This window comes from Stigmatopora argus, chromosome 6 (genome assembly GCF_051989625.1).
Source record: "Stigmatopora argus isolate UIUO_Sarg chromosome 6, RoL_Sarg_1.0, whole genome shotgun sequence".
Classification (NCBI taxonomy): Eukaryota; Metazoa; Chordata; class Actinopteri; order Syngnathiformes; family Syngnathidae; genus Stigmatopora; species Stigmatopora argus.
Genome location: NC_135392.1, coordinates 2,039,651 through 2,064,771, shown reverse-complemented (window position 1 = coordinate 2,064,771; position 25,121 = coordinate 2,039,651). Strand labels below are relative to the sequence as shown.

At 43.7% G+C, this 25,121-nt stretch overlaps 1 protein-coding gene across 1 annotated transcript in view; it reads left to right on the top strand.

Annotated features, from left to right (window-relative positions):
* Window positions 1-579: 579 nt before the first annotated feature.
* LOC144076139 (filamin-B-like) overlaps window positions 580-25,121 on the top strand; it is a 30,899-nt gene continuing 6,357 nt past the window's right edge. Inside the window, exons 1-36 of the mRNA XM_077603768.1 lie at window positions 580-1,188; window positions 5,445-5,554; window positions 5,622-5,757; window positions 6,839-6,936; window positions 7,032-7,179; window positions 7,865-7,983; window positions 8,065-8,139; window positions 8,865-9,027; window positions 9,102-9,302; window positions 10,031-10,168; window positions 10,250-10,376; window positions 11,293-11,429; window positions 11,548-11,855; window positions 12,625-12,771; window positions 13,462-13,585; window positions 13,896-14,056; window positions 14,599-14,689; window positions 14,768-14,922; window positions 14,997-15,114; window positions 15,974-16,053; window positions 16,124-16,309; window positions 16,967-17,281; window positions 17,381-17,483; window positions 18,252-18,452; window positions 18,532-18,705; window positions 19,722-19,884; window positions 19,959-20,119; window positions 20,708-20,999; window positions 22,027-22,180; window positions 22,317-22,509; window positions 22,610-22,848; window positions 23,592-23,678; window positions 23,763-23,853; window positions 24,436-24,576; window positions 24,660-24,788; window positions 24,865-25,038. Of these exons, the coding sequence (XP_077459894.1) occupies window positions 897-1,188; window positions 5,445-5,554; window positions 5,622-5,757; window positions 6,839-6,936; window positions 7,032-7,179; window positions 7,865-7,983; window positions 8,065-8,139; window positions 8,865-9,027; window positions 9,102-9,302; window positions 10,031-10,168; window positions 10,250-10,376; window positions 11,293-11,429; window positions 11,548-11,855; window positions 12,625-12,771; window positions 13,462-13,585; window positions 13,896-14,056; window positions 14,599-14,689; window positions 14,768-14,922; window positions 14,997-15,114; window positions 15,974-16,053; window positions 16,124-16,309; window positions 16,967-17,281; window positions 17,381-17,483; window positions 18,252-18,452; window positions 18,532-18,705; window positions 19,722-19,884; window positions 19,959-20,119; window positions 20,708-20,999; window positions 22,027-22,180; window positions 22,317-22,509; window positions 22,610-22,848; window positions 23,592-23,678; window positions 23,763-23,853; window positions 24,436-24,576; window positions 24,660-24,788; window positions 24,865-25,038 (5,731 nt within the window). The 5' untranslated portion in view covers window positions 580-896. The remainder of the gene's footprint in view (window positions 1,189-5,444; window positions 5,555-5,621; window positions 5,758-6,838; window positions 6,937-7,031; window positions 7,180-7,864; window positions 7,984-8,064; window positions 8,140-8,864; window positions 9,028-9,101; window positions 9,303-10,030; window positions 10,169-10,249; window positions 10,377-11,292; window positions 11,430-11,547; window positions 11,856-12,624; window positions 12,772-13,461; window positions 13,586-13,895; window positions 14,057-14,598; window positions 14,690-14,767; window positions 14,923-14,996; window positions 15,115-15,973; window positions 16,054-16,123; window positions 16,310-16,966; window positions 17,282-17,380; window positions 17,484-18,251; window positions 18,453-18,531; window positions 18,706-19,721; window positions 19,885-19,958; window positions 20,120-20,707; window positions 21,000-22,026; window positions 22,181-22,316; window positions 22,510-22,609; window positions 22,849-23,591; window positions 23,679-23,762; window positions 23,854-24,435; window positions 24,577-24,659; window positions 24,789-24,864; window positions 25,039-25,121) is intronic.

The window sequence follows — 25,121 nt, the reverse complement described above, 5'->3', positions numbered from 1 at the left end:
CTCACCCACCTTATCTGTCTTAATTCCTACCTTTGCGAAATTGACAAATGATTCATTCTAATGTTGTGTTCACGAGGCGAAAAATAAGATGGGAAATTAAAGTGTGTATGGCCAGTCCTCTCATTTTGAATGGATTATTTGTCCATTGCCGTCAATGGTTTGCAATGAATTTAATTCTTAGGATCATCTCTCGGAGTTTTGCGATTTATTATATCAATGTCCTTTGTTAACAAGGGAACTTTGTCATGTTTAGACATTAGGGATGCATTCACAATAATATTTGGATGAAAACCCAAATCTTGTTTTATTGGATTTTGTGTGGTTTGTAAACCTTAAAACTTTGCGGGCAACCCCAACTCATAACTCAAATTTGACGTCACAATGAACGAACTCATATGGTGATATCTCACGCGTGCCAGTTTTTGTCAAGGGCGAAAATCCACAAAACTATTCATTAGTTCTGTTGTTTTCCTTCATTATAGACGATCTTTGGCTGCCAACCTCGACGTTGCATTCACGGCTTCGTCACAATATCAGCTATAACGAGAATCGACCAATCACGAAATCATTTAAGACGCTCGCCGCAGCGTGTGCAGTTTCGTCACAAAGTCTCGTCGCCTGCTCTCGATTCGTATTACTGGACTACTTTCAACTCCGAACAAACAGTCGCCAAAAAACATCGATATTTACGCCCTTACTAGAGCAAACATAAGAGTCACCCAAATTCCCGGTTTTGGGAAGCGACACATGAACGCAGCTCACCGAGCCACTCACTCCAGCGAGGATCCAAGGGGAAAGTTCAGACCGACTCGAGCTTTCCCGGAGGGAGCACCTCGCTCTCACCGGCCCCCGGTTAGCCCAGCCCAGTGTGTTCCACTCCCGACTCGAAAGGCAACATGCCCACCACGGAGAAAGACTTGGCCGCGGACGCGCCGTGGAAGAAGATCCAGCAAAACACCTTCACGCGCTGGATCAACGAGCACCTCAAGTGCGTCAATAAGCGGATCGTGGACCTGCAGCTGGACCTGGGCGACGGCCTGCGGCTCATCGCCCTCCTGGAGGTCCTCAGCCACCAGAAGATGCACCGCCGCTTCCACCCCAGGCCCAACTTCAGGCAGATGAAGCTGGAGAACGTCTCGGTGGCGCTGGAGTTCCTGGACAACGAGAACATTAGGCTCGTCTCCATTGGTGAGTGAGGCGTGGAGTTCTCCGGAAAGTTCTCCCCGGGCGAGCCCGAGTAAGGCTGCGCTATCCCCGGGTAGAACTTTTGCTCGTGTTCGGTCACTTGTTGCGCTTGAATTTTCGGTTCAATACACAACCACAGAACCTCCGTGACAAGAATATGTTTTTTAACAACAGTATTTATTTGTTTATTTTTATTTCATTTAGTTACGTCGAAGTTATCGGTCCTGTTTTATCGAGTTTTGACGCAGCTGTTCTCGGGCTTTAATTCGGCATTACAACATATGCGCAATTAAGCTTCGACAAAAAAAAAATCATACCTGCCCTGTTTTTAAACTCAGAAAATGACGGTTATTAGCATTATTTCACGAGTGTCATTAGCTCCGAGTGAACATATAGTCGATTGGGGTTGAAATAAGTCGTAAAATTAGTCATTTGACGACGACGTTGTGACATTTAAACGAGTTGTACTTTGGGCGTTTTCAATGTTTTACGCCTGCGTTAAATTGGCACTTTTTAAAATGGAGTTCGGCACGTTTGACAACAGAACGGTGGGCTTTGATGAATGAGCATACACATACACGCACACACACACACGTACACACTCGGGTGGGCGTGTAAAACGAGACCCTTCGTTGTAGTTTTCGCTGAATGTTCGGGGGAGGAAAGTGTTGAACCAAAATGGTTCATGTGTGGTCAGTTTCGACAGATTTGGGGAGCTTTTGGGGCTTTTTGTGCTCGGGAAAAGGTCGTTTACTTTGGAATTGTTGCTTCTAGTTTTCATATTTGTTGCCATTTTTTACCCTCAAGTGGAAAAAAAGACTAGGTTAATCATAGTATTGTGAGAATGTGTCTAAATTTGCTAGTTGTTAGCTACTAATTTTATCCAAACGTTGTCCTGTGGTAGGGGGCGGGGCAAGATTGAGTGCAGCGTGCTGATTGGTGGAGGGACAGCGATGGTTTCTTGAGTTCTTGAATAGAATAAACAAGCTTATTTTGTCTTAAAGAATTATTATTTTTAGACTTTTATCTTCATTTCATCGGGATAAGCGTAAAGTGATTGAGTTTAGTTATTTATCTTTTTTTTTAAATTAATGCTTACGCTACAAAATGGCCGACAACTTCTACAATTTCGCTAAAATCAAGATAACGTGAATTTCAAACTTATTTTTTAACATTGCTAAGAGATTTTTTTTTAAACAATGGCCGACAACTTCAACAATTTAGCTAAAATCAAGATAACGTTTTGATTTTCTAACTTATTTTTTGACGTTGCTAAGAGAATTTTTTTAAACAGACTCAAAGTTGGTAGTTGATGTTTAAAAACACATTTTTGTAGTAAAGCCATGCTAATTTCAGTAATTCAGTTCAATTTATTCAATTTATTACCTGCCATTGACCGCAATCGACGTTCAACCCATTTTGATTTCTGCCAACTCTCCCTGTCAAAATGGATTGAATCCTATTCCCATTTATTACGGCCAATCAATCGCTCTCATTTTCAAAGTGAAACAAAAATGTAGACACTCAACTAAGGAGTGTGTGCCATTTTAAGTGAACTTTGCTCGGGCACACCTGAGAACTCTGGACATGTTGCACAAGTGCAAAACTACCAAGCAGACAAAAGCGTTTTCCCCGAGCGTGTTTGTCGTCGTCGTCGCGCGTTGTTGAAACAACACGCGTTGCGTTTGTACTCTCAACAAGCGGAGCCCATGTCAATCATTTTTGGTCAAACATGGCAGCCATTTTGCATTATTAGCCAGTCAAATACATATTATTTAGACCATGTTAGCCATCTAAATCATCAATTTTGTGACTATATGGTATGACACTGATTGTTTGGACAGAAATTTGATATTTTATGATACTACAAAATCTGCCAGGGTGTGATTAAATAGATTTATGGGCCCTAAATAGATTTATGGTAGTGTTGTGTACACATTTTACATAATCAGTTCCATTCTAGCCAATGTAATACACATTTTTAAAAAAGCATTTTTCCCCAACCTGATTTTTATTGATTTTCAAAATAATTAACTAAAAAACAAACAACCTCCATAAACAATGTTCCTCTACTATGATTGGCCTCCAGCTATTTTGGCGTTGTTGACACTACAATTGCTAAAAAAATGATAAATTTAAATGAAAACCAAAGTGACACAATTGCTATCATTGCAGTTATTTTCAAAATAAGTGAATTTTCCAAAAAGTACGTCCCATGAAAGGAATAGCATTGCACGCGCTAATAAGTTAGCAAGAACGCTCTCAAAAGTTTCAGAAGGAAACCCAACAACCAAAGCTAACTTTAGCGCTTTAACGCTAACCCGCGCAAAGTCCGGCGACGATAAACATGGCGGCCGCAATCACCTCATTCCACTTTTTTTTTACGGCACCAGGAAGTTAAAGCAAACAACCAATCGGAATCTTTGTTTACCCAGGTTGCCATGTTGACCGACGCGAATCGAAACTTTATGACCTTGGACGTTATTTTAGCGTGAGTGTGTGTCTTCGCTACGTCTGCACACACAAACAAGTATTGTCACGTTCATTATTCCTCTTATTGTGCGCACGCCCGAGTCAAATAATCGAACCATGATGCAACACATCCGCCTCCAGGAGTGCTCGACAACTCCCTGTTTTATGTGTGCCGCACATTATTTCACAATACCGCAGCGCTAAAGTGTCTTTTGTCAGTCCCGTGGCGATCCAGCACATTAAATCTTTTTTTTTTTTTTGGGAAAGGGTGAGTTTCCAAACGTCGGAGCTGTCATGAACGCCACACTAAAAATACCTGTGAGGCATTCAATGGTTTTTTATAAAATGCGATGACAACGCGTCGACAATTCATCCGCAAGGAGGTGAAGTATTTGTCACCTGTTCATTAGAGTTCGTTTGTCGTATGGCCCTTAAACGCAACACGTTGGTAATGCTTGGAGAATTGCTTCCGTTAGCACACACTGACATTTTTTAGTTTTTACAAGTGGGTTGGGTCGGAAATGGAAGCGCAGAGGTATAGTGGTTTGCATTTTTGGCTCGCAGTGCTGAGTTCGCGAGTTCGAACCCTAGCTGAGGTTTTTTTAGGCTTTTGATCATGGAATTAGGATTTAACATGTCAAAAGCATCGCTGCAATACGTAAAAACGGTCATATTTCAAGATAAAAAAGACTTGTATAGAAATACAACTCTAAATTAAAATAAAAAATATCAAACAATACCACAAAATTGCACACCTGCGTTAAAATATATTAAATACCAATTTATAACGATTCCCTCCATTTTTATTCATTTTAGAATATGTCCCTAAATGTATTTTTATTATTTTTATTTTATTTTCTCTTTTAAATAAAATGAATGAGTTTTTTTCCTCAATTTTGCTCAGTTTTGGCTGTCGGTGCTTGGTACGACGTCACCCCCGTTGAACGGCTGCATACGCGTGTCGTACACACCGTGGTAGTTGCACTTCCTGTTTACCTGTCTACCTGTCTACATTGAGCCAGACGTGCGCAAGCGTCCACAATTTTTAGGTGGTGCTACAAATATGCTGGCGTCTTGACTTAAGCATCCCCACGTATTTTCGGCCAAATTAGCACCTTGCCGCCAAATGTAAGGCGCGCGCAGCCCTGTCATTAAGACATGATGTCATCACCCGCACATGTGTCGAGTCTGGAAGTTAGTGGTAAGCCCCCCCCCTGTCAGAACCCCACCCCCACCCGGCCCACTCAGCGGGAACCGTGGACAAAGGTGGCCGGAGGCCATTAAACGCCACGTCGAGCGCGAGCAGTGTTTGAGTAGTCGCCGTGGCGACGCCAGCAACAGGCAGAGGGAGCGCTAAAAAGGAACACGGGCAACGGGGCGAAACACAAAATGGCCGCCGCTTATCGGCGCCACGCACCTGGTTTGATGGTGACGTTTGTTGCCGTTGCCATTCATTCGTCACTGGTCACTTGGGACACTTTGTTTTTGAACCAAACGTGATTTGCGCTCTCGTTTCTCAGGGCTTGATTTTAACAAAAAAATGTACTAAAGCCATTGGTTGACTTTAAAAAAATAAAAATAAAAATTCAATTAATTTATTATTATTTTTTTTTCTTTATAGTAAAGGTGTGTATTGAGTCATTGGTTGATTTTATTTATTTATTGTAATTTTATTTTTATTTTTTTATAGTAAAAATGTGTTTTGGAGCCATTGGGAATATGAATATGATAAAACTACTTTGACTGAATCATTATTTCCCTGTATAAAATCTGATTTTGGCATCCAGATTCCAAAGCCATCGTGGATGGCAACCTGAAGCTGATCCTGGGCATGGTGTGGACCCTCATCCTGCACTACTCCATCTCCATGCCCATGCTGGAGGGCGGCGACGAGGACGTAAGCCCCTCCTTCTCCGAACCATCCATCCCGCCCGCCCGCTAATTTACGCCCCTCCCCTTCACAGACCGAGTCCAAGACCCCCAAGCAGCGCCTGCTGGGCTGGATCCAGAGCAAGGTCCCCGAAATGCCCATCACCAACTTCAGCCAAGACTGGCGGAGCGGCAAGGCCCTGGGGGCGCTGGTGGACGGCTGCGCGCCAGGTACGCCCGTCCTCGTCGGCGCCCGTGCCGCGTCTGAACGTTGGCACCTATAACAATGCGATCCGTTTCTAAATTGATGGCGGTGGGGTCAAAGGTCACGGGGGTCTCAAAACAACGCTTTGGCTTACCGCACGTGTCAAAGTGGCGGCCCGGGGGCCAAATCTGGCCCGCCGCATCATTTTGTGTGGCCCGGGAAAGTAAATGATGAGTGCCGACTTTCTGTTTTAGGATGAAATTAAAATGAAGAGTATAGATGTATATTATATTCCCTGATTTTCCCCCTTTTAAATCAATCATTGTTATTTTTTAATCCATTTTTTTCTGTGTTTTTAGTTCAAAAATCATTTTGTAAAATCTAAAAATATATTTAAAAAAAGTTCAAATAAACATTGTTTTAGATCTATAAAAAAAACTGAATATTCAGGGATTTTAATCCAGTTCTTTTAATCCAAGGGTGTCAGACTCGGCTTGGTTCGCGAGCCGCATTAACGTCAACTCGATTTTATGTGGGCCGGATCATTTTAGATATAATATTTAGTTTTTTTTTTAATAAATGGATTAAATGAACTGGATTAAAGGCCCTGAATATTCAGTTTTTTTATAGATCTAAAACAATGTTTATTTTAGCTTTTTTAAAATATATTTTGAGATTTTACAAAATGATTTTTGAACTCAAAACACAGAAAAAATTGATTAAAAAATGATATTTATTGATTTAAAAGGGGGAAAATCAGGAAATTTAATATACATCTATACATCTATTTTAATTTGATCCTAAAACAGAAAGTCGGCACTCATGATTGACTTTCCCGGGCCACACTAAATGATTCGGCGGGCCAGATTTGGCCCCCGGGCCGCCACTTTGACACGTGTTTTAATCCATTTATTAAAAAAAATCTAAATATCATATCTAAAATGGTCCGGCCCACGTGAAATCAAGTTGACGTTAAAGCAGCCCGCGAACCAACCCGAGTCTGACACCCTTGCCTTACCGGGATCTCGCCTGGGCCAAACCCGATTGTTTTCAACTTGCTCGCCGTTATGGACAGCGATAGACGTCCAATCCCTCGCTGTGTTTCAGGCCTGTGTCCCGACTGGGAGACGTGGGATCCCGTCAAACCGGTGGAGAACGCCACGGAAGCCATGCAGCTGGCCGACGCCTGGTTGGGCATCCCTCAGGTGGCCTTTCCTTTCCTTCCCTTCCGTCCATTTGTCCGTCTTCCGTCTTCTCTGGAAACGTAGCTTTGACCTCGGGACCCCCGCTTTGCTTTCAGGTGATCACCCCAGAGGAGATCATCGACCCTCAGGTGGACGAAATGTCGGTGATGACCTACTTGTCGCAGTTCCCCAAAGGCAAACTGAAGCCCGGAGCGCCGCTCAAGCCCAAACTCAACCCCAAGAAGGCCCGAGCCTACGGACCAGGTACCGCGTCATATTTCTCCTCATTCCACCGTCTGGAGCGCCAAAAAAATGGCTTTTGTCAAAGCGGACGCTTCCGTCGTAAAGCCAAAACTCGCAGCTGCTCGCTTAACAATGACGGGAAGCGGGAACAATTGCCATGTTGACCTTTGACTTGCGGAGAAGGAAATCCAGGGGCTCAAAAAAAGGAACGAGGTGACCGGTATAAACGAGAAAACCAGACGTGTCAAAGAAAACACGCCAAAAAGTCAAGAAATTCCAATTTAAGGACCGTCAAAAACTCATAAACTGCAATAAGAAAAAAATAAGAAAATTGAGAATAATGCATATTCTTTAAAATTGGCAAAAATACCAAAAACTCTGGAAGTTCAGTCTGTTAATATAAAAATTACTCATCATTTTAACCTCGTTACAAGTCTGACATCTCATTGGCTGCCATTGACGATGATTGACGGCCAATCACGTGCCTCTTAAAAGCTAAGCGATCCTCTTTGAATGAGTTTAACGCTAGTAGACGTCCAATCCTTTTCAAGTGGTAGGGTTACGTTTTTTTCATTTGCCGCCAACCCTCCCGCTTCCAACGGCTTGGACGTCCATTGCCGTCAATGGCAGCCCTCGAAGTAAAAAAAAATGAAATCTGCTCCCTCCCAATAAAAAGTGTATTATACTAAAAAATGCTGGTTTTCAGGCATCGAACCCACGGGCAACCAGGTGAGCCGCCCCGCCAATTTCACGGTGGACACGTTCAGCGCAGGCCAGGGTCAGGTGACCGTCTACCTGGAGCACCCGGACGGCTCCAGACAAGAGGTAAACCCGTCCGACCGAAACCTTTTGCACACTTCCACCCAGCGACGGAAATGTAAAAATGTTTTGTTTGTTTTTGTTCAGCTCAAGGTCGAGCCCAACGACGCCAAAAAGACGTACGCCGTCTCGTACGTCCCTCAAGTGGCGGGAACACACCAGGTTCAGTTGGGATTTTTTCTTTTTGCTTCTGAATAGGAATAGAATACAGACTGGAGGCGGGGTTAGGGTTAGTGGGCGTGTCTAGAGCTAAATCGGAAGTTCAGTATTCCCTCGATTATCACGACTTCACGTATTGCGATTTTTTTCTGCTATTAATTATTTTTACAAAAAATGTACGTTCATAAAAATGTGAAAATTCACACTGGTGAAAAAGTAGTTATAATAGGGGTGACCCTACTTTGCAATTTTTCGATTATCGCGGTCGTGTCTGGTCTACATGAACCGCGATATTCGAGGGATTACTGTATTTTGCTATTTTTATTCATTAATACGGAGCCAAAATGGTTTTGAATGACTTGAAAATGTTTTTTTTCTAATCGAGTCACAGTCATAGAAAGCCCCACGTTTCCTGAAGGCAACACCATTTGGGCTCTTTCACACATCCCCAGCCGAGGCCACGCCCCCATGTCCAAACCAGGCCACAGTGTAAAACTGGAGAAAAAAAAAAAGATTTTTAAAAAAATAAACCGAAAATTTTGAATTAAAAAAAAAGACTTTGAAACTGGAAATAACAATTGAACTGAAACTCGAACTGAAAAAAAAATGATGTTATGTTCCTAAAGATAAAACCTCAAATTAACCTTCAATTTTTGTATTCATTTTTCTAATTAATTATTTAATTAATATATTTATTAATTTAATTTATTTGACTGTTTTTGCGTCAGGTGACGGTGTTGTTCGCGGGCCAGCCCATCCCCAAGAGCCCCTTCCGAGTGGGCGTGGACAAAGCGCTGGCCGATGCCTCCAAGGTGACGGCCAAAGGCCCGGGAATCGAACCCGTGGGCGTGGCCGCCAACAAGCCCACCTACTTTGACATCTACACGGCAGGTAATCCTACTTCCTCGCCCCCGCCCCGCCTTTTTCGAAAACCCCCATTCGAGATTGAAAACTAATTTTTACAGGAGCCGGGACTGGAGACGTGACGGTGGCCGTCAGAGACCCGCAAGGGCGGGACAACCTGGTGGAGGTCATGATGGAGGACAAGGGCGACGGCGTCTTCCGGTGCACCTACCGGCCCACGCAGGCTGGCCCGCACTCTCTCACCGTCACCTTCGGGGGTGTCGCCGTGCCCAGGAGCCCCTTCGCCGTCGACGTGGCGCAAGGTGAGGAAATTGTCTGTGTGCAAGTATAACCCTATAGAGCACAGGTGTCAAAGTGGCGGCCCGGGGGCCGAATCTGGCCCGCCGCATCATTTTGTGCGGCCCGGAAAAGTCAATCATGAGTGCCGACTTTCTGTTTTAGGATCAAATTAAAATGAAGAGTATAGATGTATATTATATTTCCTGATTTTCCCCCTTTAACATCAATAATTGCAATTTTTTGAAACCATTTTTTCTTTGTTTTTAGTTTGAAAATAATTTTGTAAAATCTAAAAATATATACTAATATTTTCTATTTTCCACTTTAATATGGAACATAATGATTAACAGAGATCTTCCCTTACTAAGAAAAAAAGCTCGAATGAACATTTTTTTTTATCTATAAAAAATTGAATATTCAGGACTTTTGATCCAGTTCTTTTAATCAATTTGTAAAAAAAAATCTAAATATTCTTTCTAAAATGGTCCGGCCCACATGAAATCGTTGACATTAATGCGGCCCGCGAACCAACCCGGCTTGAGTGGGTTTTTTCCGGGTACTCTGGTTTCCCCTAATATCCCAAAAACATTCATAATAGGCTAATTGTAGGCTAAATTAGCCCTAGCTTCAAGTGATTAGCTGTTGTCTCCCCGTGCGCTGCGATTGGCCGGCCACTGGTGCCCGTAGTCGGCTGAGATAGGCTCCGGCACCCTCCGAGACCCTTGTGAATCTTATACATCTTTCCCCTCAGCTTGCTCGCCGAGCGCGTGCCGAGCGACGGGTCGCGGCCTGCAGGGGACGGGCATGAGGGTGCGGCAAGTGGGCGACTTCAAGGTGGACGCCCGAAACGCCGGCGCCGGAGAACTGAAGGTGGCGGTCAAAGGCCCCGGTAAGTGGAAAGCGCCCGTCTCGGTCTCCAAACGCTGGCGCTCGCCTTCCCCCTAGTCACGCGCCTCGCTGGATTTTTCAGAGGGTGGCGAGGTGGCCGTGGAGAAGATTTCCGCTCAGGACAAAGTGCACGCCTTCCAGTATCACCCGCTCGCTAGCGGCAAATACACCGTCTCCATCACCTGGGCGGGGCAGCACATCCCCAAAAGGTAAATGCCGTTTGGTCTGGGCGGGGGGCGGCGACCATTTTGACTGAAAACCTGCTGACGTAGAAGTAGAAGCTGGCCAAGGCTAAAGATGTTTTTTTTTTTGCTGCCATTGACGCACTGAGACGTCCAATCCAAATTGACTGGGAGGGGCCAATTAAAATAATGTGTGTGTGTGTTTCCAAATATATTTATAATATACATATTTATAATAATAACACAAAATTATTGAAAATATATTTACTGTTTTCCAGTTTTGTTATTGAATTAAAAAAGGGAATTGAAAAAAGTAAAAATTAATGCCATCAAGAAAAAGTACTGTTTTTTTTAAAAGAAATATGAAATATGACTGGGGGCAATTAAAATAGTGTGTGTGTGTGTGTGTGTGTGTGTGTGTTTCCAAATATATTTTGCTCATTTTAAATAACAGAAACTTATTAAAAATATATTTACTGTTTTCCAGTTTTGTTATTTAATTAAAATATGGAATTGAAAAACGTAAAAATTAATGCCGTCAAGAAAAAGTACTGTTTTTTTTTTAAAGAAATATGAAATATAACTGGGGAGGGCAATTCAAATATTATGTGTGTGTGTTTCCAAATATATTTTGCTCGTTTTAAATAACAAAATTATTGAAAATATATTTACTGTTTTCCAGTTTTGTTTTTGAATTAAAAAAATGAATTGAAAAAAAGTAAAAATTAATGCCATCAAGAAAAAGTACTGTTTTTTTTTAGGAATCTTTTTGGAGGTAGGTTTAAATAATTAATTTTGTAAAAAAAATGTAATCTTTTCATTTTGGGGTGTAAAATAAAATTTGGAATATTTCAAATATTTTTGCTTATCAGTCATTTGAATGAAACCCATTTGTTTGCATCAACCCATTTTTGAATCGTATTTGTTCCGGTTTTCTGTTCAGTCCTTTCGAAGTGGCGGTGGGCCCGGAGCCGGAACACCAGCAGGTCCGGGCGTGGGGTCCCGGGCTGGAAGGGGGCGTCGTTGCCAAACCCGCCATCTTTGTCGTGGAGTCCGTGGGCAGCGACGTCGGCGTCCTGGGTGAGTCCCGCCCGCCATTTTATTCAACATTTCGAGTAGAACACCGGTGGATCGTGAAAATCTGCCGAAACGCGCCATTTTGAATTTGGATTGAGAGCGCCCACCCCTCACCCGTCAGGCTTCGCCATCGAGGGTCCGTCCCAGGCCAAGATCGAGTGCGAGGACCAGAACGACGGCTCCTGCGACGTGCGTTACTGGCCCACCGAACCCGGCGAGTACGCCGTCCACGTCACCTGCGACGACGACGACATCGAGCACAGCCCCTTCATGGCCTACGTCTGGCCCGACCGGGACGGCAATCGCGCCGGCCAGGTTCGGGCGTTCGGCCCCGGGTTGGAGAAGAGCGGCTGTCTGGTCCGTCAAGCCACCGAGTTCACCGTCGACGCCAGGGACGCCGGAAGCGGACCTCTGAAGATCACGGCGCAGGTACCTTGTCTGACGCCTTGAGGGAATGTGTCCTATTATTCTGACTGGTCATCAAATGCATCATCGAGAAGAATGTGGCATTTTTGGGGGGCGGTTTTCCAATTTATCTGAGCTAACTTTCATTAAAGGAGCAATAGGGCCCTGTTGATTTCACTTTTTAGCATTTTTTTAAATTAACTATAGTCTAAAAAATACAACAAGCTGTTTTTTAGCAGTTGGAGTGAGAATAATCAATAAGTCAGAAGCCCATCTAAACTACGAACGATGTGCGACTTATAGTCCGGAAAATGCGGTATATATTTGGGACTGAAAGGTGCTATGAAACGGCGTCTACATCCAAAAATGATAGACCAAAATTGTACAATTTGACAAATTTGGCATTCAAATCTGGCTGTTTTTTTCACAGCATTGTGATTATTCCACTCAAAACAACGCCCACTTTTGTTATTTTTTCAGCAATTCTGGTTGTGACATCACAACCAGAATTGGTGTTCATTTCTAGCTTGCTAGTGCCGCGCTAACTAGTAACGGCCACGCGGAAGCAAAAGAATAGGGCGATCATTGTCTGTCATTGAGGAATGGACGCCACCGACTGACTGGACGCAAGGCCGTCTTGTTGTTGTCAGTCAACTGTCGGCATACGTCTGGTTCTTATCACTTATTTATATTATATTTTTGCGTAGGTTAGCAAAAATGCTTCCCTATTTGTGTTCCAAAATCTGACCTGCTCTCATTTAACATCTTCCCGCTGTCATTTGTCTTCTACCAGGACGCCGAGGGCGGTCCCGTGGACGTGAAGGTGCGCGGCGCAGGCGAGGAGGGCCAGTACCGCTGCTCTTACACGCCCGCCTCGGCCCAAAAGCACACCCTGGCCGTGGCCTGGGGAGGAGTCAGCGTCCCCGGGAGCCCCTTCAGGGTAAGCGCCAGCCCCCCGGCGGAAGCGGGGGAGCCAGGCGGGGAGCCAGGCGGGGAGCCAGGCGGGGAGCCAGGCGGGGAGCCAGGCGGGGAGCCAGGCGGGGAGCCCGGTGGGGAGCCTTTAAGGCACTCGGAAAACGCCCGGAAAGTTAAGAAAGCCGCCGTCGTCGTCATCGTCACTCACACCGAGCAGGGCCGACGATATTGTCATCGGGAACACGAAATGTAATTGCATTGTTCCTCATCAAATTTGCTCTCAAAAATCAACTTGATTAGCTACAGTGGTTAGCTTTCTGAAGATACATTTGTCCTAACATTTCACATTAGCACAGCAACCGTGCAGTACTGCAGAACATTTTTTTTTCTTATCACATAAAAAATGGACGTTTTTTTAAAAATTGAAAATCGATTGACCATTTATAGTGTCTATAATTTATTTTAAAATTGTTGGCAAAATGTCAAATAACTCACAACGGTTAAAATAAAAATGGCTTCAACATGGACTGTGGAATGTCATTTATTTTTGAAACGACAACAGATTCCAATTCATGATTAAAAATCAGTCTGTGCTAATCACCAATCAGAACTTTCGAAATTTCTTTTAATTCCAATCGTTTTTATATATTCTCCAAATGAGTTTTTTCCCACCCCCCCGTACAACCCAATCATCTGAGCCGTCTGTCCTTCTTAGGTCAACGTGGGTAAAGGCAGCCACCCCAGCCAAGTGGAAGTTTCCGGTCCAGGCGTGGAGAAGGCGGGGCCTAAAGCTCACGAACCCACGCATTTCACCATCGACTGTTCCAAGGCGGGAGATGGTAATCGGCGCTAAAACCCGTTTCTCTCGTTTCTCACTCATTCTTCTGGTGCGACCGGAATGCCGATTGTCCGTGACATGTTTGCAGCGGGGGTGCTTGCGCTTTTTCATCACGCCAGATCCACCCCTAGATTTATTTATTCTTATACAGTTCAACTTCACCAACAAAGGGCGCCGAATTCAAAGCCCATCGCCGTACCACACGGGTTTGAAGTTTCCAAGATCAATGTATCACTTAAGGAGCAGCCCCCAAAACTCATTTGTAGACTCCACTGCAGTTCACCCGAACAAATTTTGCTATATTTTCCCAGGCGACGTCAGCGTGGGCATCAAGAGTCACAGCAACATGGTGGGAGACCGCGAAGCCGACGTGGATTTCGACATCATCCCCAACGCCAACGACACTTTCACCGTCAAGTACATCCCGCCTGCCGCGGGGCAGCTCACCGTCAAAGTACTCTTCAACGACAAGGTGCGCCCAAAAGTATTTTCAAGGGGCGGACAACGTCTACCCGCGCGGAAATGGCGACATTTTTCACCAGAAATACTTTAAAGCAAGGGTGTCAGACTCGGGTTGGTTCGTGGGCCGCATTAACGTCAACTCGGTTTCACGTGGGCCGGACCATTTTAGATATAATATTTAGATATATTTTTTAATAAATGGATTAAAAGAACTGGATTAGAAACCCAGAATATTCCGTTTTTTATAGATCTAAAACAATGTTTATTTGAGCTTTTTTAAATATATTTTTAGATTTTACAAAATGATTTTTGAACTAAAAACACCGAAAAAATTGATTAAAAAATGACAATGATTGATTTAAAAGGGGGAAAATCAGGAAATTTAATATACATCCATACTCTTCATTTGAATTTGATCCTAAAACAGAAAGTCGGCACACATGATTTACTTTCCCGGGCCACACAAAATGATTCGGCGAGCCAGATTTGGCCCCCGGGCCGCCACTTTGACACCTGTGCTTTAAAGTAACGGCGTCCAATCTTTCCACCCAGGAAGTTCCACGAAGTCCTTTTCTGGTGAACGTGGACCCCTCCCACAATGCGGGAAAAGTCAAAGCCGAGGGTCCCGGATTGGCCCCCGCGGGTAAGGACGCCCACGCGGAGGGGCGACGTCATTTAGCGTCAGCACGTCGAACGGCATCCATCTTTTTTTTCCCTTCAGGGGTGGAGTGCGGAATCCCGACTCATTTTACGGCGCTGACCAAAGGGGCGGGGAAAGCGCCGCTGGATGTCACCTTCTCGTCTCCCGTCCAAAATTTCGACATCATCGACAACTACGATTATTCGCACACCGTCAAGTACACGCCGCTCGCCCCGGTAACGTTACATTTCATCCGAATCGGCGGCGGCCATTTTGATGACAAAGCCAAAACATGCAATTGCACTCGCAGGGCCCGATGACCATCGCGGTGACTTTTGGCGGCGACCCCGTCGCAAAGAGTCCCTTCGCGGTGGGCGTGGCCGAACCCCTCGACCTCAATCAAGTGGGCGTGGACAACTTGGACGGACGTAAGTCATCTACCGAGAGTTTACGAAATTAATTCAAGCTAAAAAAAAGTTTTTAAATTAAATAAGTATGACTAAAAACATGTGAAATATATATATTATATATGTATATATTTTTTTAATTCATTGCTTATTTACAAAAGCTAATCAGCTAGCTTCCACGTCTAAGAATAAGCTAACATGAGACATATTTACAGATCTGTTACTTGCCACCCATTAAACTGAATATCTAATAAAAGCATGTTATAAAAACATGCTACGTAAGCTAAGCTAATCAAATTAAACATCTAAGTTCTTCTTAAGAAAAAGCTATCACTACAAGTTTGCAACTGTGTTATTAAATATAAAAGGTGATCATTTTACCATTGCTCTGTATGCTAAGCTAAACCTAGCTAATCATCCAACTCAAAAGCTAACATAAGATAAAACTAGCATTAGTATGAATATCCAACCCTGCTACTGTGGATATGCTAACTATTGTAAATATATAAACTGTCAAAACATTGATCTTTAAACTAAGCTAATCGAACTAAACAGCTAGCTTCTTTTAAGAAAAAGCTTTATTTTTGTTTGTTAGTTAGTCAGTAGTTTCATTTTAATTCGCAACTGCATTTTTGTGAATAAGCTAAACATTGTAAATATCAAATACGCCACGTCACAGCGTTTTTTCTATTAATCTGTAAACCTAGCTAATCAAGCTAAACAGCTACTCTGGAGTAAAAAAAGCCAACATTAGTCTCCATTTGCCGCCTGTTACTCTAAGCTAAATATGGTGAATACCAAATCGGTCTCATTTTGCTAATCAAACTTTTAATACTTTGATACCAAATATGGATCTCAATTAAGACTTTTGTTGTGATAGGTGTGGAGGTGGGCAAAGAGCAGCTTTTCATGGTCGACATGGAGGGAGCGGGTGGTCAAGGACGCCTCGCGGTCGAGGTGGTGAGTATCCATCCAATCATCACTTCCTATTTGACATCCAATGGCCTCGCCAACCCCCCGTTTTTCTTAGCTGAGTCCCAGCCAGCGCTCCGTGCCGTGCAAAGTGGAGCCGCAACCCGGAAAAGCCCAGGTGCGGCGGGTGCGCTACACCCCCACGGAAGAGGGGGTGTACGCCGTCAACGTGTCCTACGACGGACACCCCGTCCCTGGGAGCCCCTTCCCCGTGGAGGGCCTGCTGCCGCCGGATCCCACTAAGGTACGCACACCGTCCGCTTTATTTATTTTTTACTACGATGGTTCTGAAAATGTTTTAGTATCATCATCGGACCCAACGTTCATTCGCCCTGCCCAGTCCAAATGGATTGGATGTCTCGCGCCGTCAATAGACATAGATAATAATAATATTTAGATTTTTTTTTTTATAAATGGATTAAAAGAGCTGAATATTCAGTTTTTTTATAGATCTAAAACAATGTTTATTTGAGCTTTTTTTTCTTGGTAAGGGAAAATCTCTTTTAATCATTATGTTCCATATTAAAGTGGAAAGTAGAAAATATTTTTATATATTTTTAGGTTTTAGAAATGATTTTAGAACTAAAAACACAAAGAAAAAATGCTTTAAAAAATTGCAATTATTGATTTAAAAGGAGGAAAATAAGGAAATATAATATACAGCTATATCTATCATTTTAATTTGATCCTAAAACAGAAAGTCGGCACTCATCATTTACTTTCTCGGGCCACACAAAATGACGCGGCAGACCAGACTTGGCCCCCGGGCCGCCTCTTTGACACCTGTGTTCTAGAGTAAATTTTGTGGCTGGTGGGGCTGCATGTTTGACTCCCCAACGCTAGAGGGAGCCCTCGTAGCCTGCGTTGATTAAAAAAAAAACCTACTCTGCCTTCCATTCAGGTGAAGGCTCACGGTCCGGGTCTGAAGGGAGGCTTGGTGGGCCGGCAGGCCGAGTTCACCATCGACACCAAAGGCGCCGGCACGGGGGGTCTGGGCCTGACGGTGGAGGGACCCACCGAGGCCAAGATCGAGTGCTCTGACAACGGGGACGGCACCTGCTCCGTGTCCTACCTGCCCACGGAACCCGGCGAGTACCTGGTCAACATCACCTTCGAGGAGGAGCACGTCCCGGGATCGCCCTTCCGAGCCCACGTCCGCATGCCTTTGGATCCCGGCAAGGTGGTGGTCACCGGCGCGGGTTTGACCAAGGCCAAGGTGAGAGAGACGCTTTTGGGAAAAGTCCCGGCCAGTCGTATTTTTTTAAAAACGTGACGTCAACAGCTCGGAATGACTTTGTGTGGAATTGTGACGCAGGCGGGGGAAGCGAGCGTGGTGGACGTGGACTGCACACGCGCCGGACACGGTCAACTCGTCCTGGAGGCCGTTCCAGACCCGTCTTCGGCTTCTGCGCCTGCAGGTAGGCAAAGATTTTTGGAAAAATTTGGCTGCTTTAGCTAAGGTACCGAACCCAGCGACTTCCCCAAGTGAATTCCTTACTTCCACATATGACAACTTCCTGTTGACTTTGGGCCACTGAACAGGAAGCGACCCAGGAACATCCCCTAAAGCACAGGTGTCAAAGTGGTGGCTCGGGGGCCAAATCTGGCTCGCCGCATCATTTTGTGTGGCCCGCGAAAGTCAATCATAAGTGCCGACTTTCTGTTTTAGGATCAAATTAAAATGAACAGTATAGATGTATATTCATTTTTTTTTTTTTTTATTGTCATTTTTTAATCCATTTTTTTCTGTTTTTAGTTCAAAAATAATTTTGTAAAATCTAAAAAAAAAAAACTAAAATAAACATTGTTTTAGATCTATAAAAACTGAATATCCAGTGCTTTTAATCCAGTTATTTTAATCCATTTATTAAAAAAAATCTAAATATTATTTCTAAAATGGTCCGGCCCACGTGAAATCAAGTTGACGTTAAAGCGGCCCGCGAACCAACCCGAGTTTGACACCCTTGGCGTACACAATTAGAAAGAGACTCAAAACCAACACAAAATGACATGTAACTGCTCCAAAAAGAACAAGAAGTCGCCAGTAAAAAAATATCATAAAAAAATCAAAAGAAATTTCCCCAGCAAAAAATCTGCGATATAGTGAAACCGCAAAAGTTGAACCGCGAAATGGCGAGGGATTACTGTACCATCGTCACACCCTTATTTTTGACTTTTGCCCGCAGGTGCGAAAGCCGAGACAGACGTGGTGGATAACAAAGACGGCACGTACACCGTCAGCTACGTTCCCCCCACGGCGGGTACGTACACGCTGACGCTGAAGTACGGCGGCGAGCTCGTCCCCGGTTTCCCGGCCAAGGTGACGGCGGCGCCGGCCATCGACGTCTCCAAGATCAAAGTGTCCGGGCGCGGCGTGGAAAGACAAGGTAAGCCGTTGCTCCGCCGCCGGGGTTGACGAACGCCACGCCCACCTGCGGCTTTGGGCCGTCCCTCCCCTCCCGCCAGGCGTTTTTCGGGAAGCCACCACCTCCTTCGTGGTGGACGCTCGCCCCCTGGGCCGGCGGGGCGGGAGCCGCGTGGAAGCGGAGGTCAGGAACCCCTCGGGGGAGTTGACGGACTGCCTGGTCCAGGACCAGAAGGACGGGACCTACAGCGTGGAGTACACGCCCTACGAGAACGGTAGGTAGCGCGTGATTGGTGGTCCGCTAAATCGAGTACTTCAAAGTATCATTCGTTTGAAACTAAATGAGCATTTCTGCAGTCAAGAAAGAAATTTTATTTTATTATTATTTAAATATAATGAAATGGATATGTATAATTTATTGTTAGATAAAAAGAAAATGTTTACCCTTTCCATATTTTTTAATACAGATTTTTTTAAATTGCATAATTAGCAAAATAGAAAATATTTACTCATCTTTATCTTGTTTTTGGGCTAAAATGACATTTAATCTTTTACAAAAGATCCAGCTATAGAGGTTTTTTTAATTTAACATTTTTATCTACTGTTGGCTAAAAAGAAAATGTTTACCCTTTGCATATTTTTAATACAGATTTTTTGTAATTACATAATTAGCGAAAGAGAAAATATTTTCTCTCATTCTTATCGTGTTTTGTGGCTAAAATGACATTTAATCTTTTACAAAAGATACAGCTATAGAGGTTTTTTTTTATTTAACATTTTTATCTACTGTTAGCTAAAAAGAAAATGTTTACCCAGTAGTTCTCCCTTTGTATATTTTTTAATACAGATTTTTTATTTATTTACATAATTAGCAAAATAGAAAATATTTAATATATAATTTATTTTTTGGGCTAAAATGACATTTAATCTTTTACAAAAGATCCAGCTATAGAGATGTGTTTAATTTAACATTATTATCTACTGTTAGCTAAAAAGTTAATGTTAGCATTATTCCTGTTCATGTTTTCTGATTTTTATTGGGCTTAAATGGAATTGAAGTTTGTGAAATCTTCCAAAAAACGTATTATTATTGCTCCCTTTTAATGTTTTTTTTAACTTTGCTGAATTAAATAAGGAACTGAAATGTATGTACTTGCAGAAACCTTTATTTTGTATTACTCTGTACTTAAAAAAAAAAAAAAAAAAGTGGGTTGCAAAAAAGACAATGCTTCCCTTGTATGTTTTTGAGAGATAAAAATGACAAATATATTGGTGTTTGTTCCGCTCTCAGGCGAGCACAGCGTCCAGGTCCTGTACGAGGACACGCCGGTCCTCAAAAACCCGGCCCGGGTCTCGGTGTCCGACGGCTGCGACCCCGGCAGGGTGCTGGCCGCGGGTCCGGGGCTCCAGAAGGGCCTGACCCACAAGACCAACTACTTCGACATCATTACCAGGTAGCCCTCAACCCGCCCGCCGTCTGGCACGTTGGTCGCCATCTCCTTTTGTAAAGCAAACGCCGCCACTGCAGGGGGGCGGGCACCGGCGGCCTGGGCATCACCGTGGAGGGGCCATCCGAGTCCAAGATGGCGTGCAAGGACAACAAAGACGGCAGCTGCAGCGTGGAGTACGTCCCCTTCACGCCGGGACTCTACGACATCAACATCATCTACGGAGGCCAGCACATTACCGGTGGGATAAGTTTATTTTTATTTTATTCTTTTTACAAAGATACAAATAAAAATAGGATCCAAAAAGCACAGATTAAAAATATGGTTTTTAATTATTATTTTTTTCAAATGAAACTAGGATCTAAAAAGAACAGATTAAAAATACGGTTTTAATTTTTTTTGATTCAGTTTTTTGGCAAATATTAAAATAAAAAGAGGATTCAAGAAGCAGAGTTTCAAAAATGTTTTTTTAATATATTTTTTTGTTCTGTCTGTCTTTTGGCAAATATATTCAAATAAAAAGAGGACCCAAAAAGCTCAGATTAAAAATGTTTTTTTTTTTTTTAATTCTATCTTTTGGCAAATATTAAAATAAAGAGGATCCAAAAAGCACAGATTAAAAATACGATTTTTATTTATTTTTTTTATTCTGTTTTTCGGCAAGGATTAAAATGAAAATAGGATCCAAAAAGCACAGATTAAAAATACGTTTTTTAATTATTATTTTTTAAAATCTGTCTTTTGGCAAAGTTTCAAATAAAAAGAAGATTCAAAAAGCACAGATTAAAAAGACGTTTTTTAATTTGTTTTTTATTATGCTGTCTTTCAGGTAGTCCTTTCAAAGTCCCGGTAGAGGACACGGTCAACCCCAGCATGGTGAAAGTCTCCGGCCCGGGTCTCTCTGCGGGGGTGCGGGCCCACGTCCCCCAGGTGTTCACGGTGGACTGCGCCCAGGCGGGCTCGGCGCCCCTCGCCGTCGACGTCAAGAACCCCGACGGCTCATCAGAACATGTGGACGTGTTGGAAAACGGGGACGGCACCCATAGAGTTTCCTACACGCCCTCCGTGGAGGGTCCCTACCTGGTTTCCATACAGTATGCACAAGAAGACATCCCCAGAAGGTAACCAAATGCCTTTGCACATATTCCATGCTACCCCTAGATACAAACATATTCAGGTTAGAGAAGCTTTGGTGGGCAACCTTTTGTTCCAAGATACGAAAAACATCAAATTTCAAAAACGTCAAACCAAAATAAACATCCCTGAAATGTAAATGCACTTCCTGTATCCCGTACTTGATTGGGTCCGCCTACAGCACGCTAAGCTAATCTCGACGCAGCTTTGGCAAGGGAGCCAATGGGAAATCAACTCTACCACGACAATTTCAAAATAAAATAACGCTTGCGGCAAGTGTATTTACATTCCGCGGGATGTTGGATTTCGTTTAACGTTATGATTTTTTTGTTATTGTAATAAATGTATTCCCATGGAGCATTTTTATAACCTGAATATTTTGTATCACAAGCATTTGTAAGTAGAGGTAACACTGTGTGTATTTATATCTATAACTACATATCTATTTTTTGCATTTAATCATGAAAACTAAAGAATATTCTCTTATTTATTTTCTTAATAATTATTGAATTGATTTGAATTGAATTATATATATATATGTATATGTATGTATGTGTGTGTGTGTATGTGTGTGTATGTGTGTATGTGTGTATGTGTGTGTGTGTGTGTATGTGTGTGTATGTGTGTGTATGTGTGTGTATGTGTGTGTATGTGTGTGTATGTGTGTGTATGTGTGTGTATGTGTGTGTAGAAATGGATGTGGATGTAGATATACATACAAATACAGTGTTACCTCTACTTACAAATGCTTCTGGTACAAAATATTTTTTACATCCAGAAAAACAGCAAAGAAATCTAAAATGAAGGAAAAAAACAATTGCTAGCTCTAAATTCTGAATGATGCCAAGTTTAGCGAAACTTTCTTTTAACAATAAACCAAAGTCAATGCACATAGTTAGCACCAAGCTAGCTTGACAACCCTGCTTCAAACAATTAATCGACTCCGTATATAGTTGTTCACTACGTAGTTGTGGACGAGTGGATATCATAATGTCTGTTTTGTTGGCGTTTCAGCCCCTTCCAAGTTCGGGTACTCCCCACCCACGACGCTAGCAAAGTGCGCGCTAGCGGAGCCGGTCTGACCAAAGAGGTCCTGGCCAGCTTCCCCGTGGAATTCAATATCGACGCCAAGCAAGCGGGACAGGGACAACTGGCAGTGCTCATCACCGTCAGTATCTCTTTTGCCTGTTTTAATTATTTTCCTTGTTTTTATCTTTTAACATATTTTCTTCTGTCTTTCATTTAAGTGACTTGTTTTTTAAAAAACTATTTTTCAATGTCCTTTTTATTTGGTCTTTTCGCAGGACCCGGATGGAAAAAGCAAGCGTCCCGACATCCGGGACGACGGCGACGGCACGTACAAAGTCACGTACGTGCCCGACCGCGCCGGCCGTTACGCCATCGTGGTCAAGTACGGCGGCGATCACATCCTGGACTCGCCGTACCGAGTCCGGGCCACGGCCACGGGGGACGCCAGCAAGTGCGTGGTGACTCCAGGTGCGCCCCTATTGGCCGTGACGTGTATAGCGGAGATGGTGTTTCTATTTATTTATTTATTTTCGACATTCCAAACGCCAAATGTTTTTTTGGACCTCAGGACATGACGTCCGTGGGCCCAACACGGAGTTCTCCCTCCCGGTGGACGCCAAGAGCGCGGGCCAGGGCAGGGTCACCTGCGTGGTGATGCACCCCGACGGGAGCGAGACGGACGCCGAGGTGACGGACAACCGCGACGGGAGCTTTTGCGCCTCCTGCACGCTCACGGCGCCCGGAGATTATCTGGTTTTTGTCCGTTTCGGCGGCGAGATGGTTCCCGGGAGTCCCTTTAAGGTCAAGGTAATGCTGATTTTTTTTATCTCACTCTTTAATACTTGCACTAAAACACCAGAGCTACCTCACTTTAGTCTGTTTTTTTTAACCTCACTTCATTTTTATGTAAAAACAGTGGTACCTCGAGATACGAGCTTAATTCGTTCCGGGACGGAGCTCGTATGTCGATTTACTCGTAACTCAAATGAACGTTTCCCATAGAAAATGAACTAAAAACTAATTAATTCGTTCCAACCCTCTGAAAAAAACACCCAAAACAGGATATTGGATTGGAAAAACTATATCAAAATGTGTCTGGTATCTCAAGATAAATATTTGCCCGAAATTTTACTCCTATCTCAAATTGCTCGTATGTCGAGGTACCACTGTAAATCCTTTTAAGACTCCTTATTTATGTGTACACTTTATGGTCAAGCTTTAAATTTCATTGCAGTTGTATGATAACAATAACAGCATTCAATTCATTCATTCATTTTCCGAACCGCTTATCATGGGGGGTGCTGGAGCCTATCCCAGCTAACTGAGGACACCCTGAATGGCTGGTCAGCCAATCGTAGGGCACAAGGAGACAAACGACCAATCATAGCTTGGGGCAATTTAGAGTGTCCAATCAGCCTAGCCTGCCTGTTTTTATTTTTTGGGTGAATGTGAAGAACAAGCTAACTCCACACAGTCAGTCAGGACCTGGGATCGTACCTACGACCCCAGAACTGCGAGCCACCGACACTCTAACCACTCTTAATCCTCAGGTCAGCGACGAGGGACTGGTCATGCGAGAAGAGCGGACCTCGGTCCGCCAACAAGCCAGCCCGCCAGGAGTGGGCTCACAGCTCTGGGTACGCACCGGCGTCTGGACGACGACAGCCAATCAGATGGCTCGCCCGGCCCCTCATCCTCCTCTTCCTCTTCCTCACGCTTAGCCGCCGTCCCAAGACTCGAACATCAACGGGAGTGACTTCAGACCCTTCCACATGCTCATCCCCTTTTCCTTCAAGAGAGGACAGCTCACCGGTAAGTATTTCACACAAAAATGGAGAAAGAAAAGGTTTTAGACTAATATTCTGATTTCAAAGACTTGGAAGCCACAAAAGGTCAAGTCTTTTTTTTTTTTTAATCTTTTTTTATTATTATTTTTCGCTTAATTGACTCATTTGGTGGCGAGCAAGGCAAGCAAAAAACGTTTTGGGCTAGTTTAAATAAAGCCTATCATATTTGATACATGAATTTTGAGCAATTTAATGCTTCTCTTTCATGATAAAAATGGATGCAACCTATGAATATGATCCAAACTGTATTATAGTTTTTCTTTAAAAAAAAAAACTACATCAACGGTCACCATACTTTTTCATATGTTGGTTTGTTAAATGAATTAAAATACCTTTTCAAAGTTACAATTACATTGACAATTTAGATGTCGATAAATGTCAAAAAGTAGGTGAAAAACTTCACTGTCTTCACATTGGAAAAGCAAAAAGGGTACGAAACATAAAAATTATATTAATTTACAAAAAAAACAAAACATTTAGGTCCTTAGGAGCCCTTGTCTTTAACCATTTAAAAAATAAAAATTGGATTCTGGACGACTTCTTTCAGGCGAGGTGATGATGCCTTCTGGGAAATCTGCCCAACCGTCCATCACGGACAACCCGGACGGGACCATGACGGTGCAATACTCTCCCACCGAGGCCGGCCTGCACCAGATGCACATCCTGTACGACGGGGCGCACGTTCCCGGTACGTCGACGCCCAAATTGGGCCGCTTTACAGGAAAAAAATGGCCAGAAATAAAAAAAAAAAACCAACCTGTACGGTCGCAGAGTCGCCACTGCAGTTCTACGCCAACCGCTCGGCCAGCCCCAGCGTGACGGCCTACGGCGCCGGTCTCAGCTACGGCGTGGCCAACAAGACGGCGACCTTTATGGTCAACACGGAGGACGCGGTGGAAGGTAAAATATATATATATATATAAATGCTGTCAATGGTCTTCACTCATTGGCTGACATCATGACGTTTTGGCCGCAGGCGGTCTGGACCTGGCCATCGAGGGTCCGTCCAAGGCGGAGATCAGCTGCGTGGACAACAAGGACGGCACGTGCAGCGTGGGGTACCTGCCCACGTTGCCCGGCGACTACAACATCCTGGTCAAGTACAACGATCGGCACATCGCCGGCAGCCCTTTCACCGCCAGGATCGCCGGTTGGTACACGTCAGTCTTTTTTCTGGGGTTCGGGTTCAGATTCATTGGTGTCAAGGTCTTTAAAAAACAAAAACAAAAATAT